Genomic DNA, 18,494 nt, shown 5'->3' on the forward strand with positions numbered 1-18,494 from the left:
TTACTTATGTGACTCTCTCTCATTAGATGTTCAGACTATTTCAAATTAACTATTATTTAAAAATACTGCAGTAGATATTCTTGTACATACAACTTTGTATACAGCTCTGATTATAAGTAAGAGAAATTTAAAGGCTTTATCTACATATTGCCAATTACCTTCCAGAAAGATTTTGCTAATTCATAATCTACCAGTGAGGTCTGAGCAAGGCCTGTTTCCCACACCTCTGACAACACTGCACATCATGATTTTTAACCTTTGTCAACATGCAAAGCCAACCTCTGGCATTTATCTTTATTTAAATTTTTTTTATTACTGCTGAGGCTGAAAATTTCTTCAGGTGTTTAAAACCCTTATATATTTTTTAGGAAATTCTTATTCACATTCTCTTATGTTTATATATTTCTTATACTGGTGTGCTTGTCTTTTCTTTTTTAATTTTTAAAAAATTTTATTTTTATTTATTTGTTTCCAGCTTTATTGAAATATAATTGACATATAACATTGTGTAAATTTAAGATGTACAATGTGGTGATTTGATACACTTATAGACTGCAAAATGATTACCACTATAGTGTTAGCTAACACCTCCATCATGTCACGTTATTACCATTTCTTTTTTTATGGTGAGAACATTTATGATATACTCTCTTAGCAACTTCTGAGTATACAATACAGTATTATTAACTATAGTCACCATGCTGTACATTAGATCCTTAGAACTTAATTTGTCTTATAACTGGAAGTTTGTACTCTTTGACCAACATCTCCCCATTTCCCCCACCCCTGAGCCCCTGGTAACCACTCCTCTACTTTCTGTTTCAATGAGTTCAGCTTTTTTAGATTCCACATATAAGTGATATCATACAGTATTTGTCTTTCTCTGCTGATTATTTCACTTAGCGTAATGCCCTCAAGTTTCATCTATATTGTTGCAAATGGCAAGATTTCCTTCTTGCTCATGGCTGAATAATATTCCACCATATATATATGTATATATACATACTGTCTTCTTTATCCATTCATCTGTTGACGGATGCTTAGGTTGTTTCCATATCTTGGCTATTGTGAATAATGCTGCAATGAACATGAGAGTTCAGATATCTCTTCAAGATCCTGTTTTTATTTCCTTTGGATATATATCCAGAAATGGGATTGCTGGATCATACAGTAGTTCTATTTTAATTTTTTGAGGAACCTCCAAACTGTTTTCCGTAGTGGTTGCACCAAGTTATATTCCCACTAACAGTGCCCAAGGGTTCTCTTTTCTCCATATCCTCACCAACAATTATTATCTCTTGTCTTTTTGATAATAGCCATGGTAGGTTGTGTTTCTAGGATTTTATCCATTTCTTCCATGTTATCTAATTTGTTGGCATATAATTGTGTGAGGTGATATCTCATTGTGGTTTTGATTTGCATTTCCCTGATGATTAGTGATGTTGAGCACCTTTTCATGTACCTGTTGGCCATCTATATGTCTTCTTTCAAAAAATGTCCATTTGGGTACTATGCCCATTTTTAATTGGATTATTTGTTTTTATTTTTTGCTATAGAGTTGTATGAGTTCTTTATATATTTTAGATATTAACCCCTCATCAGATATATTGCAAATAGTTTTTCCCATTCCATAGGTTGCCTTTTCATTTGTTGATTATTTCCTTTGCTGTGCAGAAGATTTTTAGTTTGATGTAGTCTCGCTTGTTTATTTTTTATTTTGTTGCTTGTGTTTTAGGTGTCATATACAAAAAATCATTGCCAAGACCCATGTCAAGGAGTTTTTTTCCTATGTTTTCTTCTAGCAGTTTTATGGTTGTTGGTCTTACATATAAGTCTTTCATCTATTTTGAGTTAATTTTTGTGAGTGGTGTAAGATAGAGGTCTAGTTTCTTTCTTTATCTGTGACTATCCAATTTTCCCAGCACCGTTTATTGAAGAGACTGTCTTTTCAAAGAGTATTCTTGGCTCCCTTGTCAAATATTTGTTGACCATATATGCATGATTTTATTTCTGGGCTCTCAATTCTGTTCCATTGGTCTATGTGTCTGTTTTTATGCCAGTACCAAACTGTTTTGATTACTATAGCTTTATAATACAGCTTGAAATTAGGAAGTGTGATGTCTCCCACATTGTTCTTTTTCAGGATTACTTTGGCTATTTGGGGTCTTTTGTGGATCCATATAAATTCTAGAATTGTTTTTTCTACTTCTGTAAAAAATGCCATTGGAATCTTGATAGGGATTGCATTGAATCTATAGATGGCTTTGGGTAGTATGGACATTTTAACAATATTAATTCTTACAATCAATGGACATGGGCTATCTTTCCATTTATTTGTGTCTTCTTCAATTTCTTTCATCAATGTCTTGTAGTTCTCAACATAGAGATATTTTACCTCCTAGGTTAAATTTATTCCTAAGTATTTTATTGTTTTTGATGCCATAGTAAATAGGATTGTTTTCTTTATTTCTTTTTCAGACAATTCTTTGTGAGTGTATAGAAATGATAACTGATTTTGTATGTTAATTTTGTATTCTCCAACTTTACAGAATTCATTGATTAGATCTAACAGTTTTTTGGTAGATTCTTCAGGATTTTCTATATATAAAATCATGTCACCTGCAAATAGAGACAATTTTACTTCTTCCTTCTTTCTTTGATGGCTTTTATTTCTTTTTCTTGCCTGATTGCTCTGGCTAGGAATTCCAGTACTATGTTGAATAGGAGTTGAGAGAGTGGGCACCCTTGTCTTGTTTCTGATCTTAGAGGAAAAGCTTTCAGTCTTTCACCATTGAGAATGATATTAGCTGTGAGCTTGTCATATATGGCTTTTATTATTTTGAAGTAAGTTCTTTCTATACCTAATTTGTTAAGAGGTTTTTTTTTATTCCTGAATGGATGTTGAATATTTTCAAATGCTTTTTTTTGCATCTATTGAGATCATCATATCATTTTTCTCTTTCATTCTGTTAATGTGATGTATCACATTTATTGGTTGGATATGTTGAACCATCTTTGCATCCCAGGGATAAATCCCACTTGATCATGGTGAATGATCCTTTTAATGTGCTACTGAATTTGGTTTCCTAGAATTTTCTTGAGATTTTTGCATCTATATTCATCAGGGATATTGGCTTGTAATTTTCTTTTTTTGTATCCTTTTCTGGCTTTGGTATCAAGGTAATGCTGGCCTTGTAAAATGAGTTTAGGTGTTCCTTCCTCTTCAATTTTTTGGAAGAGTTTGAGAAGGACTGGTGTTAATTCTTCTTTAAGTGTTCAGGAAAATTCACCAGTGACGTCATCTGGTCCTGGACTTTTCTTCATTGGGAGATTTTTGACTACTAGTTCAATGTCCTTACTAGTAATTTGTCTGTTCAGATTTTCTATTTCTTCCTGATTCAGTCTTATGTTTCTAAGAATTTTCCCATATCTTCCAGGTTGTCCAGCTTGTTGGCACGTAGTTGTTCATAGCACCTTCTTATGATCCTTCATTTGTGTGGTATCAGTTGTAATGATTCCTCTTGCATCAATAATTTTGTGGATTTGGGTACTCTCTTTTTTTTCCTTGGTTAGTCTAGCTAAAGGTGTGTTAATTTTGTTTATCTTTTCAAAGAAACAACTCCTAGTTTTGTTAATCTTTTCTATTATTTTCCTGTTCTCTTTTTCATTTATTTCTTCTCTAATCCTTATTATTTCCTTCCTTCTGCTAACTTTGGACTCAATTTGTTCTCTTTTTTTCTAGTTCCTTGAAGTGTAGAGTTGATTGTTTATTTGAGATCTTTCTTGTTTCTTAATGCAGGTTTTATTGTTATGAACTTCTATCTTCGAACTGCTTTTGCTGCATCCCATATGTTTTGGTAAGTTTTGTTTCCATTTTCGTTTGTCTAAAGATACTTTTTTATTTCTCCTTTAATTTCTTCTTTGATCCATTGGTTGTTTAGGAGAGTGTTGTTTAATTTTCATGTATTCATGAATTTTCCAGTTTTCCTCCTGTTATTCATACCCAGTTTCATACCATTGTGGTCAGAGAAGATAGTTGGTATGATTTCAATCTTCTTGAATTTGCTAAGACTTGTTTTGTGGCCTAACACATGGTCTATCTTAGAAAATGTTGCATGCATGCTTGAGAAGAATGTGTATTCTGCTGTTGTTGAATTGAACATTCTGTATATGTCTGTTAGGTCCACTTGGTCGATAGTGTTCAAATCCACTGTTTCCTTATTGATTCTCTATCTGGATGATCTATCCATTGTCAAGAGTGGAGTATTAAAGTCCCTAACTATTATCATATTGCTGTTTATTTCTCTTTTTAGCTCTGTTAGTTTTTGCTTTATATATTTGGGTCCTCCAAAGTTGGGTGCATAAATGTTCATAATTGTTATATTTTCTTGGTGGACTGACCCCTTTATCATTATATAATGACCTTCTTTGTCTCTTTTTACCATTTTTAGTTTTAAGTCTATTTTGTCTGATATAAGTATAGCTATCCTTGCTTTCTTTGGGATACCATTTGCTTGTAGTATCTTTTTCCCTTCCTTCACTCTTAGTCTATGTGCGTCATTAAGGCTAAAGAGGGTCTCTTGTAGGCAGCATATCATTGAATCTTGTCTGTTTATCCATTTGGCCATTCTGTGTCTTTTGATTGAAGAATTTAATCCATTTATGTTTAAAGTAATTATTGATTGATAAAGACTTACTATTGCCATTTTATTAATTGTTTTCTGGCTGTTTTGTAAATCCATTGTTCCTTGTCTCTTTTTGTATTCCAGGTCTTTTGGTGTCAGTATGCTTTGACTTTGTCATGTTCTTTTGTGTAATTAGTACATGTTTTTCCCTTGTGGTTACCATGAGGCTTACATAAAATATCTTAAAATTATAACACCCTATTTTAAACTGATAACAACTTAACTTAGATAGCATTCCTAAACTTTAGACTTTTACTTCTCTCCCTCACATTTTAGGTCATTGATGTCACAGTTTACATATTTTTTCTAATGTGTATCCAATAACAGATTATTATAGCTGTGGTTATGTCTTACTATGTTTGTTTTTTAACTTTTAAACTAGTACTGTAAGTGAATTATGCACCACCATTATCATATTACAGATTGTAACTTTGATTATATACTTACTATTACCTTGAGTTTTATGCTACCTTTTCATGTTTTTATGATGGTAATTAGCAACCTTTTACTTCCACTCAAAGAACTCCCTTTAGCATTTCTTTCTTTCTTTCTTTTTTTTTTTGTGAGGAAGATCAGCTCTGAGCTAACATTCATGCCAATCCTCCTCTTTTTGCTGAGGAAGACTGGCCCTGGGCTAACATTCGTGCCCATCTTCCTCTACTTTATGTGGGATGCTGCCACAGCATGGCCTGACAAGCGGTGCATCGGTGCACGCCTGGGATCTGAACCCGGGCTGCCAGCAGTGAAGCACAAGCACTTAACCGCTACGCCACGGGGACGGCCCCCCTTTAGCATTTCTTGTAAGGCAGATCTACTGGTTTTGAACTCCCTCAACTTTTGTTTGTTTGGGAAAGGCTTTATCTCTACTTCATTTCTGAAGGGCAGCTTCGCTGGGTATAGAATTCTTAGTTGACTGTGTTTTTTCTTTCAATATTTTGAATATATCATTCCATTCTCTCCTGGCCTAAAAAATTTCTGTTAAGAAACTCACCAATCATCTTATGGAGGTTCCCTTGTATCTAACTTGTCTCTTTTCTCTTGCTGCTTTCAAAATTCTTTGTCTTTGACTTTTGAAAGTCTAATTATAATGTGTCTCAGTGTACCCCTATTCAGGTTCAACCTATTTGAGGTCCTTTAGGCCTTTGCGATCTGGATGTCCATTTCTTTTGCCAGGTTTGTGAACTTTTCAGTCATTATTGCTTTAAGTATACTTTCTGTTCCTTTCTCTTTCTCTTCTTCTTCTGGAATTCCCATAATGTGGATATTGTTTCTTTGGATTGTGTCCCATAAGTCCCATAGGCTTTCTTCACTCTTTTTCATTTTGCCCCTCTGACTGGATAATTTTAAATGTCCTGTCTTCTAAGTCATTGATTCTTTCTTCTGCATGGTTGAATCTCTCTTTTGAAGCTCTCTATTGAATTCTTCAGTTCAGTCATTGTATTTTTCAGCTGTAGGATTTCAATTTGGTTTTTTTTTTTTTTTGATGGTTTCTATTTCTTTGTTGAACTTCTCACTTTGTTCATGCATTATTTTCCTAATTTCATTTAGTTGTCTGTGTGTTCTTGTATTTCACTAAACTTCTTTAAGAGGATTATTCTGAATTCTTTGCCTGACAGTTCATAGATCTCCATTTCTTTAAGGTCAGGTATTGGGGCTTTATTAATTTTCTTTGGTGGTGTAATGCTTAGTTGATTTTTAATGATCCTGGATTCCTTACATTGGTATCTGCACATTTGAGTAAGTTGTCTCCTCTTCCAGACTTTACAGGTTCACTTTGGCAGAGACAGTTCTTCACTGGTCAGCTCAGTTTGGGTTTCTGGAACTGTCAGTTGGTAACATCCTTGAGCAGGCAGGGCTTGCTATCAGTGTCTATTTTGGGGTAAGGCCACTGCCCGACTCTGATGTCACCGGTGGTGCTGCTGGCTGAGAACAATTGGATAGGACTTCTGACTTGGTTCTCTGCCCAGGCAAGGCTATAGGATAGGCTCTGTGGTTGCCTGGGTTCTCTGGTCAGGCTTCCTAGATGGTTGGGACAGAGTACTATACTCAGCAGTAGGTGGGGCCATGAATGAGCTTCCTTGCCCTGATGGGGCAGCAGTATAGGCCCCAAGGCCCACAGGGCTTGTTGTTTGTGGGTCCAAATCAGGCAAGGCTGTGCACTAAATTCCCTGGCCAGATGAAGCCACAGGTTTTGCTCTGCAGATGCAAAAAGCCGTGGGCTGTGCTCTCTGTTCAAGTGCCACTATAAGCAGGGCTGCTGGCTCGGCTATGCAGCTTCCTGTTTGCTCTGGTTAAGTTCTCTGGTTGGGTGGGCTGAAGGCTGTATTCAGCAATGGGCAGGGCTATGAATTAGTTTCTCTGCATGAGCACAGTGGAAGAAACAGCTACAAGGCCACCAATGCTGTTTGTGGTCTTGACTCAAGCCAACCCATGCCATCAAGTTCCCTGGCCAAACACGGCCACTGGCTTTGCTCTGGGGGCAATCAGCTCTGACTGCCAGACTCTCTGCTTCAGCATTGCTGGGCTGCACAGCTTTCCAGGTGTTCCAGTCAGGCTTTCTGGTTGGGAGAGGCTGGGAGCTGCACTCAGTAGTGGGTGTGGCTGTGAATTAGCTCCTCTGCCTGGAAACCAGCTCCAAGGCAGGAAAGGCTCTTTGTTTGTGGTCTTGACTCAAGCTGATCTGCACCCCAAGTTCCCTGGCCAAACAATGCCACTGACTTTGTTCTGAGAGTGATCAGCTCTGCCTACTGTACTCTCCACTTGAGCGTTGCTGGGCTACACAGCTTTCCAGGTATTCTGGCCAGGCTTTCTGGTCAGGCAGGGCCAGGAGCCACACTCAGCAGTGAGTGGGACTATGACTCAGCCCGGGTGGGGGTGGGGAAGGTGGCAGACGAGGCTCTAGGGCCAGCAAGGCTCTTCATTTGAGAACCTCAAATCAGGCAGACTTGCACCCTGCTGAGTTCCCTGGTCAGAGTGTGCCACTGTTTTGGCTCTGCAGATGAGTAAAGCTACTGGTCGGGACTACTACTTGAGTGCTGCAGGTAGAAACTTGGTTTGCAATGATCCAAGTGCTGGTTGTTGCAAGTCCCCCCCTTCTCTGTCACAATCAGATTTCCAGTGGCCAAGCTCTGTGGATTGCTCCATGATCCCTGTAATGCAAGATTGGAGTAGGATTCCCAAGATGCAACCCACAATACTGGAGGAACTGGATATCCACCTGGGCTCCCTTTTCCCACTGGAGGAACCACAGGCTCAGGGGAGACCTCTGAGTGTGGCGCTGCACCGGCTGGGGGAGGGGCAATGTTGTCAGCGTGTAGCTGCTCCTCTTACCCTACTAATGCAGTCTGTCCTGGTCTCTGTGGTGCAGAAGAATGCTTCAGCCTCACCCCCATGTTCTAGGCTTTTATCAGTGGTGTCTCATCCACAAGTAGTTGTTAGTTGTTCTTGTGAGGGGGAGCAAAGTTGGGACCAATCTATGTTGCCATCTTAGTAATGTCACTCCTGTCATTTTGTTCTTGCATTATTTTCCTGATATCATTAAATTGTTCACCTATGTTCTCTTGTAGCTCTCTGAACATCTTGAGAACAATTATTTTAAACTCCTGTGGGGCAATTTCTGAATCTTCATTTCTTTGGGGCCAGTTACTGGAGGTTTACTGTATTTCTTTGGTGGGGTTATGTTTCCCTGATTCTTCACAATTCTTATAGCCTTATGTAGGTGTCTGCACATTTGAAGAAGCAGTCACCTATTCCAGACTTTAAGGACTGACTTTGGTAAAAGAGGACTTTCACCTGTAGGTGGGGGCATGCTGGAGCAAGCTGTGACCCCAGGTCTAGTGGTGCAGGATGCTAAGAGTGGGGGTGTGTGGTGGCACCTGGTCTGGTGGGGCTGTTACGTCTCTTTGGCTGAGGCCACTGGGGTCCACAGTACTGACAACTGTGTGTACCTTGGCAAGCACCACAGGGGGTCCACAGTGGCTACAAGGGCTATTGCAAAGGTCCTCAGCGACACCTCCAGGACCAGTGGCTGGGGACCAGGACCAGCATTAGTGGTGGCCAGAGCCGGTGGTGTGTACACATTCGGCTATGGGTCCTTTCTCATTTGTAAAAAATATTTACACACGCAGATATAAACTCACCACATGTCACGGATGTTGAAAATATTTTTCCCGTTTTATGATTGTACTTAATCCTGTTTATAGTGTTTTAAAAATTAAAATGAAGTTTAAAATATTTATGCAGCAGATCTATCACTTTTTTATCCCTTGGCTAATTTCTATAAAAGTTTATTTTCCCTAATGTTAAAATACCCAAGTATAGTCGCTGTAGAAAATCCTCTACTACAGAAAAAATTAAAGAAAGTTAAATTGGTTGGTGTAGACGTAGATGTAATCCTATTTTAATTTTAAAGTTAATTTCACCCTAAAACATAGCCATTATTTTTTCCTTTTCTTGAGTAAAGCGTATTTCCCCAATTGATGTCACTTAGGGAATTACTTTCTTATATTTCCTTCTACAGAAAGAGTTTATTACCTTCTGCTGTCTGTGTCCTTCTCCCCAAAGAGAAGTTAAAACCTTTCTCATCCTCTAAACCTTTGATCATATTTACTTACTTAGAATTTAAAGGGGGAAACAATACTTGGTAAAATAAATAAAAATGTATTATAAAAGTCTTTTACAAGGTCCAAGAAGTCTGTTACCAGAGGCAGCGATTCCCTGAACTCCCCCACACAAACTATTCAAAGCACACAGGTGAGGTAACCCTCGTGCTTTTCCCGTCCTTGCTCTTTGGTGATTTAAATACGTACCTGGGTGTCGGTGAAGAGGAAAACCATATTCTTGTCGTCTACACCAGCCAGTTTGTACAACTTCCTCAAGTCTTCGTGAAAACTATCATAATTGTACCCCCGGCTCAGTTCAATCTGCAAACACCTGTAACCGCACATGTGAGCTGCAAGTCTCGTGAGAGACTGCTTGCCCGTGCCTCCTACTCCGACGAGCAGGGCGTTGCCTCTTTCCTGACGAATCACGCGGGCGATCCTGCAGGGGGCAAAGCAGAGAGAGATTATCTGGAGTGTACAGACGTGGCTTCTGCTCAGGGAGCCTGCCCCGGTGTGGAAGGCTGGTGGCCAGTGGAGCGTCGGCCCTGAGCAAAAGGCCCCAGGGAAGAGCAGGGCAGCTCTGAGGTTCACGGTTGGGAGGGAAGTACTGGGCTTTTCCTTATATCCACCGCTCCCCCCATTTCCTATAGGCTGTTGGCCTTGGTCATGCAAATTCAGAGTAAAGTAAAATTTCGTCTTCCTTCTTCCAAGTGTGAAGGATTTTGTCAGGAACTCTGGCTGATCTAGGCCATTAGTTATATTAACCATTATATGGCAAGCCCAGGTCTCCATTTATAGGGATGAGCAAGCAGAAAAATCACCTAGGAAAAGACCATGCAGTTCAGAAGGAGAGATCAACGGGAATAATCTGAAATGGATTTACTATAAAATATCAACATTTTAGAAAATCTCTGATTCATATTAACAACAAGAATTTAAAAAGCATTGCAATCATGATACTAGAGTGAGCACTCACAAGGGGAAAAAATCTGAGTTTAGGAAAAATTGAATGGAGATGGAAAATCTGACTACCAAATTGAAAACCTCAGTGGAAGATGGGCCTCGCAAATAGGATTCTGTGGAAAATTGAACAGGTGAAGTAGAAGACAAACCCAAGGAATTTACCCAGAACTCAGAGAAGAAAGATAACGTTATTAAAATGACAAGAGAGAAGGGCCAGCCTGGTGGCGCAGCAGTTAAGTGCGCGCGCTCCGATATGGAGGCCCGGGGTTTGCAGGTTCGGATCCCGGGCGCGCACTGACGCAGCGCTTGCTAAGCCATGCTGTGGGGGTGGCCCATATAAAGTAGAGGAAGATGGGCACGGATGTTAGCTCAGGGCCAGTCTTCCTCAAGATAAAAGGGGAGGATTGGCATCAGATGTTAGCTCAGGGCTAGTCCTCCTCACACACACACACAAAAAAAATGACAAGAGAGAAAATGGAAGGTAAGGAGGACAAATCTAGAAGAAGCAAATGGGATTCCAGAGGCCACATCATAGGGCAGTCTCTCACGAGACTTCCAGCAGAAGGAGAGGCAAGAGGGGACAGACTGATGCAGCAGGGACTGAAAAAAGAGAAGAAACCCCCAGAGGACAGCCCACAGATCTGCAGTCACTCAGGATCAGGAAAGAAAACCAAAGAGGAGGGGCAAAACTGAATATTTCTAGAAGATATATAAATATAAAATAAAATATGTGTGTATGTGTATGTATGTATATATGCATATGTGTATACATATAAAAAATAGAAAGCTGTGTTTTAGATATAACTGAAGTCTGTGAGCTTCCAAAAGGCAGAAACAATCGATTACTCCCAAAAGGACAAATGATTTTAGGCTGGCCTCAGACATCTATTTTACCAGATGATATTCCATCAGACAATGGTTAGAGAGGGACAACTATCACGTTATAGCTCAGAGAGTAAGCCATCTGCAAAGCCTTCCTAAAAGAGTCCATGAAGATATATAGAGAAGTATGAATAAAATTTAAAAACTCAAGAAGGGGGAAGGATGTCACTATAAAAATGAGCAGTACGTATGAGAGTCAAATCCATACACTGTTGTTAAGATGATAAAAAGATAATGATAACATCAGTAAATTCTTCTTAAAAAGGAGATACAAATGTAAAAATAATTTCTTTTTTTAAATTATTATCACCATTACCTAAAATCTCAGATTGGGTCATCAGAAACTAGGAAATCATGGGAGAAATGTAATAGAGGGTTTAATTTCTCTCTCTCTCTTTTTTACAGTAATTTTATCTATCTATCTATCTATCTATCTATCTATCTATCTATCTATCTAGTTTTATTCATGATGCTGATAACTGGAGAAAACAGAGTTCAAATATTTTAAAATGATAATGGCTTTATTATTTTTTTAATTGTGAAAGTAAAACATGGCCCTTGTAACTAATGAGAGAAAACCATTGCTAACTCTTCACTTGTCAGCTCCATCATGAGGGCCTGGAGGCTGTCCTGTTCTCTATGAGAACAGTGCATAGCACATAGTAGGGGCTTCATAAATATTTATTAAGTGAATGTATGTGTTGACTTGCATGTATCTATCTCTAAAAATGAGATTAAACTCTACACTACGTTTTCTTTTGTGATTGTTTTGCTAAATAATGTATTAGGGGCAATCTCATGCTAGTAAACACAGCAATAGATATACCATAATTTATTTAACCAGTTCCCTAGTGATAGACATTTAGTTCTTTTTATGTTTTTATTATCATATTAACAATATTAAAAAACAAACAGGGGCCGGCCCAGTGGCGCAAGTGGTTAAGTGCGTGCGCTCCACTGCGGCGGCCTGGGGTTTCCCAGTTCGGATCCCGGGCGCGCACCGACGCACTGCCTCGCAAGCCACGCTGTGGCGGTGTCCCATATAAAGTGGAGGAAGATGGGCATGGATGTTAGCCCAGGGCCAGTCTTCCTCAGCAAAAAAAGACGAGGATTGGCAGATGTTAGCACAGGGCTGATCTCACCAAAAAACAAAACAAAACAAAACAAAAACAAACCTTAAAGTTAGCTGCAAATAGAATCCTTTCGGATCATAAGAAAGAGGGTTCATGAAACAAAAAAGAGGTTGCATTAAAAACAAACAAAAAATAAGTTAGGATTGCATAAACGTGGCTGTTAAAGCCATGTTTTAAAATAATATTTAATTATATATAGGATTGTGGAGGCAAATGTAATGTAAGTGTTAAAGGCATAACGTTTAAGTATGTTTAATGTGCCATAATATAATATTGTAAAAAAATATATATGCTTATAAATATATTTGAAAGCACCATACAGTTTTAACAGTGGTTGTCTCTGGATGAAGAGGTGGAATTATGAATAATGTTTTTCTAAATTTTCTGTAATGAGTGTGTTTAGTATACAATCGGAAAAACAAACACTGTTTTTTAAAAAATTATTTTATTGAGGTGACATTTTATAAATTTCAGGTGTACATAATTATATTTCAGCTTCTGTATAGACTACATCATGTCTATACACCACCAAAAGTCTAGTTTCCATCCATCACCATATAAATGAATCACTATTTTTTTTAAAGAAAACAAAGTAGATGTATTTCTGCCTTGTAGAAAATATAAAGATGCCTTCCTATGCAATATTTCTATCATTAAAAAGATCTTAGTAATATGAATTTTTATAAATAAAATTATGTTTATATAAAAAAGGAGACAAAAGTCATTTCTTACTCTATCTCTCAAATTTAGTACACTTTTATCAAATCATCTATATTGAAGTAATCAACTTCTAGATACCTTAAAAACTGTGAACTAGAGAACAGTGATTAAATAGTTTTGTGTGCCATCATCTTTGGTGGTGGGGGATAGGACCTGTGTAGTGGGAACATAGAACAGGGAATCTACAAGGACTTATTTGAAAAGTGCTCCTCTAGGACAAAGCACAGTTTCCTAGGTCATTATTCAGGAGCTTCTGAAACAGGTATTAAACTTGTAAATTTGTCTCCTCCATCTTCGCACCCTCTCCTGCCCCCCAGGCAAGTCTGCTCTTTCCCTGCCCTGACTGCCTTGATGACCCTGCTTTGTCTAGAACTGAAGTCAGCAAACTGCCCACTGTTTTTTTTTTTTTTTTTTTTTTAACTTTTTATGGCCTATGAGCTAAGAATGGTTTTTAGATTTTTAAGTGGTTGACAAAAACATCAAAAGAAGAGCAAGATTTTATGATATGTGAAAATCATATGATATTCCAATATTAGCTCTATAACTAAATTTTTATTGGAACACAGCCTTGCTCCTTCATTCACTATTGAAGGTGGCTGCTTTTGTGTTACAATGGCAGAGTTGAGTAGTTGTGACAGGGACTGTACAACGTGCAGAGCCTAAACTATTTACTATCTGGCCCTTTACAAAAGAAGTCTGTCTGCTCCTTTTCTAGGATCCTTTGCCAACTCCTCCCCTAGAGCAACTAAGACCCGTGGGCACCATTTCCATTGCTTTGTCTCTATCACAAGGCACATCTAACAGAAGACACATCAGACATCTGTTTGCCTATTCTCTTCAGCTACCTATGTGAGTATAAAATTGAAGGCTGAATTGATATGTAATGATATTGTTGTTTTTTCCCATAATGCCTAAGAGTTCTACAGTGGATCAAATATTGAATATTATAAAAATCTTGCACTTTATATATTACTCTTCCCTTGTTTCATGTACATTATAGTAATTTGATTATTTCCAACTGAGATTATTGGAAACAAATGTCTTGTCCATTCTACTTCCTAGTGTTATTTTTCTGTCAGCTTACATAACAATGGATAGAAAACTCCCTCCATTAAGAATTCTCCAAAATTACATTTTCTCTACTATAGTTGGCAAGAGATGGCTTTCCTAATTAGTGGCTTATATGATAAGAGATCCATTCTACCATCCTTACAGTGTGGTGACAACTTTGGGGGCATGTAATGGGTAGAAACTGCCTGCAAATTGCCCTTTGAAAGCATAGGCTCTGAGGTAAATTTTTTTCCTGAGTCGAGAAGGCTTTTATCCACTTATCCTATGCAAAAAAAAAAACAAAACCCTAAACTGTCACCAACAAATGGAAATGTATATCTGCTAAATTAGTAAATATTTAGTAATTATCCCATAACTCATGTTCATAATGAAGCCATTTCCATTGCAGATCAGAAGCAGATATTTGAGAGCTCTTACTGAAATTAGTAGAAATTTGTTTCCTCTAATTCCTAACTACTGATCCTCTCTAGAAAAAAAGAGAACACATCTACATCATTATTCACACGGTAGTCCCTTGTGTATCTGAAAACCAAATCTCCTCCATTCTACAAATGGTTTTTCATTTCCCCTGTAATATTTTAAGCAAACTTTGAGTAGCCTGGTGATTCTCTTTCACAAAAGTAAGAAAGAGTATAAATACAATTAAGCTGACTTTGCGTATCGTCTGGTCTATTCTCCAGGAAGTTTCTCAGACCAGAGTATGGCCAATATTTTTTTCTTTGCAGGCTTAGGGACTGCCTGAGCTATGGGAGTAAAAGTTGTCAGGAGACAGCATGTGGGTATGTTGGCAGGGGGACAGAAGGGAAACAAGTGGCATCTGGACAACCCAATGACAAACTATTGTATGTTATAACACTTGAGCTGTGACAAACATAAATTCTTGAATTAGAGTTAATTAAACAGAAGAAGTACAGAAAAGATGAAAGACTTGGTTTGCTTATGGTTTATAGATAAAAAGCCTGGGGATTTAATTGTCAGTCTTAAGGTCCAACACTAAAATGTAGTTGACAAGGGAAAAAAACAAAGCCATTAAAATCTTGCTATGGTAGTAGAGCACGGGAACTCCTGTCCTCACACAGAATTTTCACTGCTTATTCCACAGAATACTATATCAAATCTGTGTATCACGTTTTAAGTGGAACATTGAAAAATTATAAAGTGTTCGTATGTCGAAGGCTGGAAATAATCTCTAACAGGCAACAGTGAAAGATCTGGGATAATTATGCCTAGAGCAGATAAAGCTAAGAGGAGCCTGGTAATGATTTTCAAATATTTGGAGGGCTGTCATGAAAAAGAGTGGGTCCATTTTGGGTGGAGGCACCTGCAGCAGAGTTAGAGTCAAAGCATTGGACACAATCCCCAGCCTGCCACTCTCTAGCTAGAGGACTTTGGACAATTCACCTGTCTCCCTGTGGCACAGAGCACTGTCCCAAAATGGCTGCAATAATGTTTCTGGTCCTACATGTTCTTTGACTGAAAGAGTCTCTGACCCCTTCTTGTGAACCTGGGTGGGCCTGTATGACTCCTTTGACTGATAGAATATAGTAGAAGTGATGCTACGTGCCTTCCAAGGCGAAGTAATGAAAGGCCATTTGGCTTCTGCCTGGCTCTCCCTCTTGGGGCACGAGCCTTTGGAGCCCTGAGCCACCATGTAATAAGCCGTCATGTAAGCAACTCTGATGCTGCCATGCTAGAGAGACAGAGGCAGTCTAACGGAGGTAGAGATGCACCAGGTACTCCACATGCTGTCTGACTGCAACTTTATGAGAGACCTCAAGAGAGAACCGCTGGGAACCATGAAAGATAATAAAAAACTGAAGCTCCTAAGTCTTACCATGGCTATTATGTAGCAACAGACGACTGGAATATTCTTTGGGCCTTATTTGTAGAGAGATTATGATATTGAGCCATATAGAGGTTATGACAGTTAAATGAGATACTCCATATCATGGTTTTAGATTTGCACTGAGTGCCATTATTATGACTGCTCCACAGGATGAACTGGTACCAGAAGTCACAGGAAGCAGATTTTGACCTACCCTGGAAGGGTCATTTTAACACTTGGAATAGTCCAACAGGACACAAGCCACTTCAGAAACTGGTGAGTGCCCCAAGGATGCAGATATTTAGGATGGATACCTAGGTGTCAGGAATGTCCCTCAAAGGATACTTGCAATGGGTAAGAGTCAGACTCATGAAATCTACAACCCTCGGATTCAACTTGTTTTGCTATAATCTTGAACCCCCTCTTTCTCTGGGCATGCATGTATGTAATCAGCCTTGTTATAGTGTATGTGTATCTCTGAAAACCACCTTAGATCCTTTTTTGTAATAAGACAAGACATTTAAAACAAACAAAAACAATCTATTAATATTCAGCAAAAATAATAATTCCTGGGATTCCATAGAAAGTTCATACCATATATGTTTAAAATATATCAAAAAATAACTTTTTTAAATTATAGCAAGATTTGCTAAATGACTCGCAATTAATCTATCTCACTAATCCACGGATGGATGCGAATCCATCTCGCAATCTATTTAAAGAGTTTTGTACAACTTAATCCTTACCTTTTAATACAAAAGAAATTAGATCAATGCATTTTTGGGCACCTTATAGCATTATACCTTGAAACATGTTCTATAGCATCCTGGAAGAACACCAACTTTACTTCTTTGGGATTTATGAGGTTATAATCATCAAGATAGTCCTGTAGAACATTTGCGATTTTCTCCATATCAGGCATGTCATCATAAATCCGATCCATCTTATCTGCTCCAAACTATACGATGATTTATGGGAGAGAAACCAAGTTGGATTAGTTCTGATATATAGAAATGTATAAACTTAGGAGGGAACATTATTCTATCTGCGTTGCTATTTCATCATTGCTTATACATAAGCTAGCAAGGCTTTAAAACCAAGGAAATGGGACTAAGAAACTCAAATTTTCATGGATAACTGAAAGTCCATTTCATTTAACTCCTTCAAGTGGTACATTGGAATTTCAATGATCTTTGCAATAAAATTCACAGTGGAGCTCAGAAATAGATTTTCAGTTTTTCTCATTATACCTTACTCTAGTTTCATAGTTTTGCTCTTAGGCTGTTGACATCAGAAAAGCTAAATGGGTTGAAAATTATGCATGATAGACTGTTATAGTTATAAAAAATCATGCCAGCACTGTATGTAGTTTTCACATATACAGTAGTCATCTAATTAAATACATCATTGAGAATAAAATTTGGTGTAAACTATAGGGAATTGAGTTCCTGTTTGAGGTCCTGTTTGGACCTATTGATGATGTCTTTTCTTTGCTGTAGCAACTGCCCTGGGGGCATTTTCATTTGGAACCATTGACTGAAATACATATAAGCAATCCAAGATGAATCCAGCTCTTCTTTTTTCTTTGCTTTATTCCCCCATTTGATAATAATATCACTAGAAACACACAGGAAATATAATCACCACCTGAAAACAAACTGTGGACTTTGTTGTTAATAATACATTTAAATAGATACATTTCATACAAATAAATTGTTTGTCTTTTTTATTTGTCAGGGGTTACCAGGGTGGTGAGGTGTTCCACACACATCATATAAAGATAAGTTCGTTCTTCATATCTTTAACCAGCATTGATGAAGAGCTTGCTGCATACCTAGCTCTGTGTAGGAAGGTAGGGATTTAGGATGAACAGAAGCCAGGGCGCCTGCCATCTTGGAGACACTAGGAATGTTACACCCAAACAAGAATCAACTTGATAAAACAAGATGGCTATCTGTCAACATGGGTAGGGTGGTTAGATGGAAGACCTATTCTAGGCAGATCTAGAGGGTAAAATTAGAGCTTGTATGTAGATCTTATTGGAGGGACAGACTTGAAGAGCTTAATACAAGGAAAATTTTGCTACTGATTAGAGCTCCCCTGAAATGAAGAGGGCAGCATGGCTAACTAATTAGCTTCCCATTACTGGAAGCTTCTGAGTAGAGACTGAACAGCTACATAGAATACAGTAAGGGGATTCCAGTCCTGAATTAAGAGACTGAATCTCTCTGCTTTCCTCTAAATCGAATACCTGACAGGTCTCTGATTCAAACTGTTATCAAAATGAATGTAACTAGATCAGGTGTCAGCAATCTTTTTCTCTAAAGGGCCAGATAGTAAATATTTTAGGCTTTGCAGGTCATATAATCTCTGTTGCTACTACTCCACTCTGCCTTGTAATGCAAAAGCAACCATGTAAATAGTATCAGTCAAATGTGTGTGGCTGTGTTCCTACATAACTTTATTTACACAAATGGGTGGTGGGTGGATTTGGCATATGGGCCATAGTTAGCCGACCCCTGGTTTAGATATTTAATCTTCACAGGTACAACGTTCTTGTAGAATATTAACCTGAACTGGAAAACAGTAAATGCTTTATAATCTTCAAATGTAG

At 38.1% G+C, this 18,494-nt stretch overlaps 1 protein-coding gene across 1 annotated transcript in view; it reads right to left on the reverse strand.

The window, feature by feature from the left end:
* The window catches only part of DNAH6 (dynein axonemal heavy chain 6), a 271,015-nt gene that overhangs the window by 89,258 nt on the left and 163,263 nt on the right, over positions 1–18,494 (reverse strand). The window contains exons 45-46 of the mRNA XM_004437202.3: positions 16,684–16,838; positions 9,494–9,725 (exon numbers count right to left, since the gene is read on the reverse strand). Of these exons, the coding sequence (XP_004437259.2) occupies positions 9,494–9,725; positions 16,684–16,838 (387 nt within the window). The remainder of the gene's footprint in view (positions 1–9,493; positions 9,726–16,683; positions 16,839–18,494) is intronic.

This window comes from Ceratotherium simum, chromosome 11 (assembly GCF_057802395.1).
Source record: "Ceratotherium simum simum isolate JZ-2026a chromosome 11, ASM5780239v1, whole genome shotgun sequence".
Lineage (NCBI taxonomy): Eukaryota > Metazoa > Chordata > Mammalia > Perissodactyla > Rhinocerotidae > Ceratotherium > Ceratotherium simum.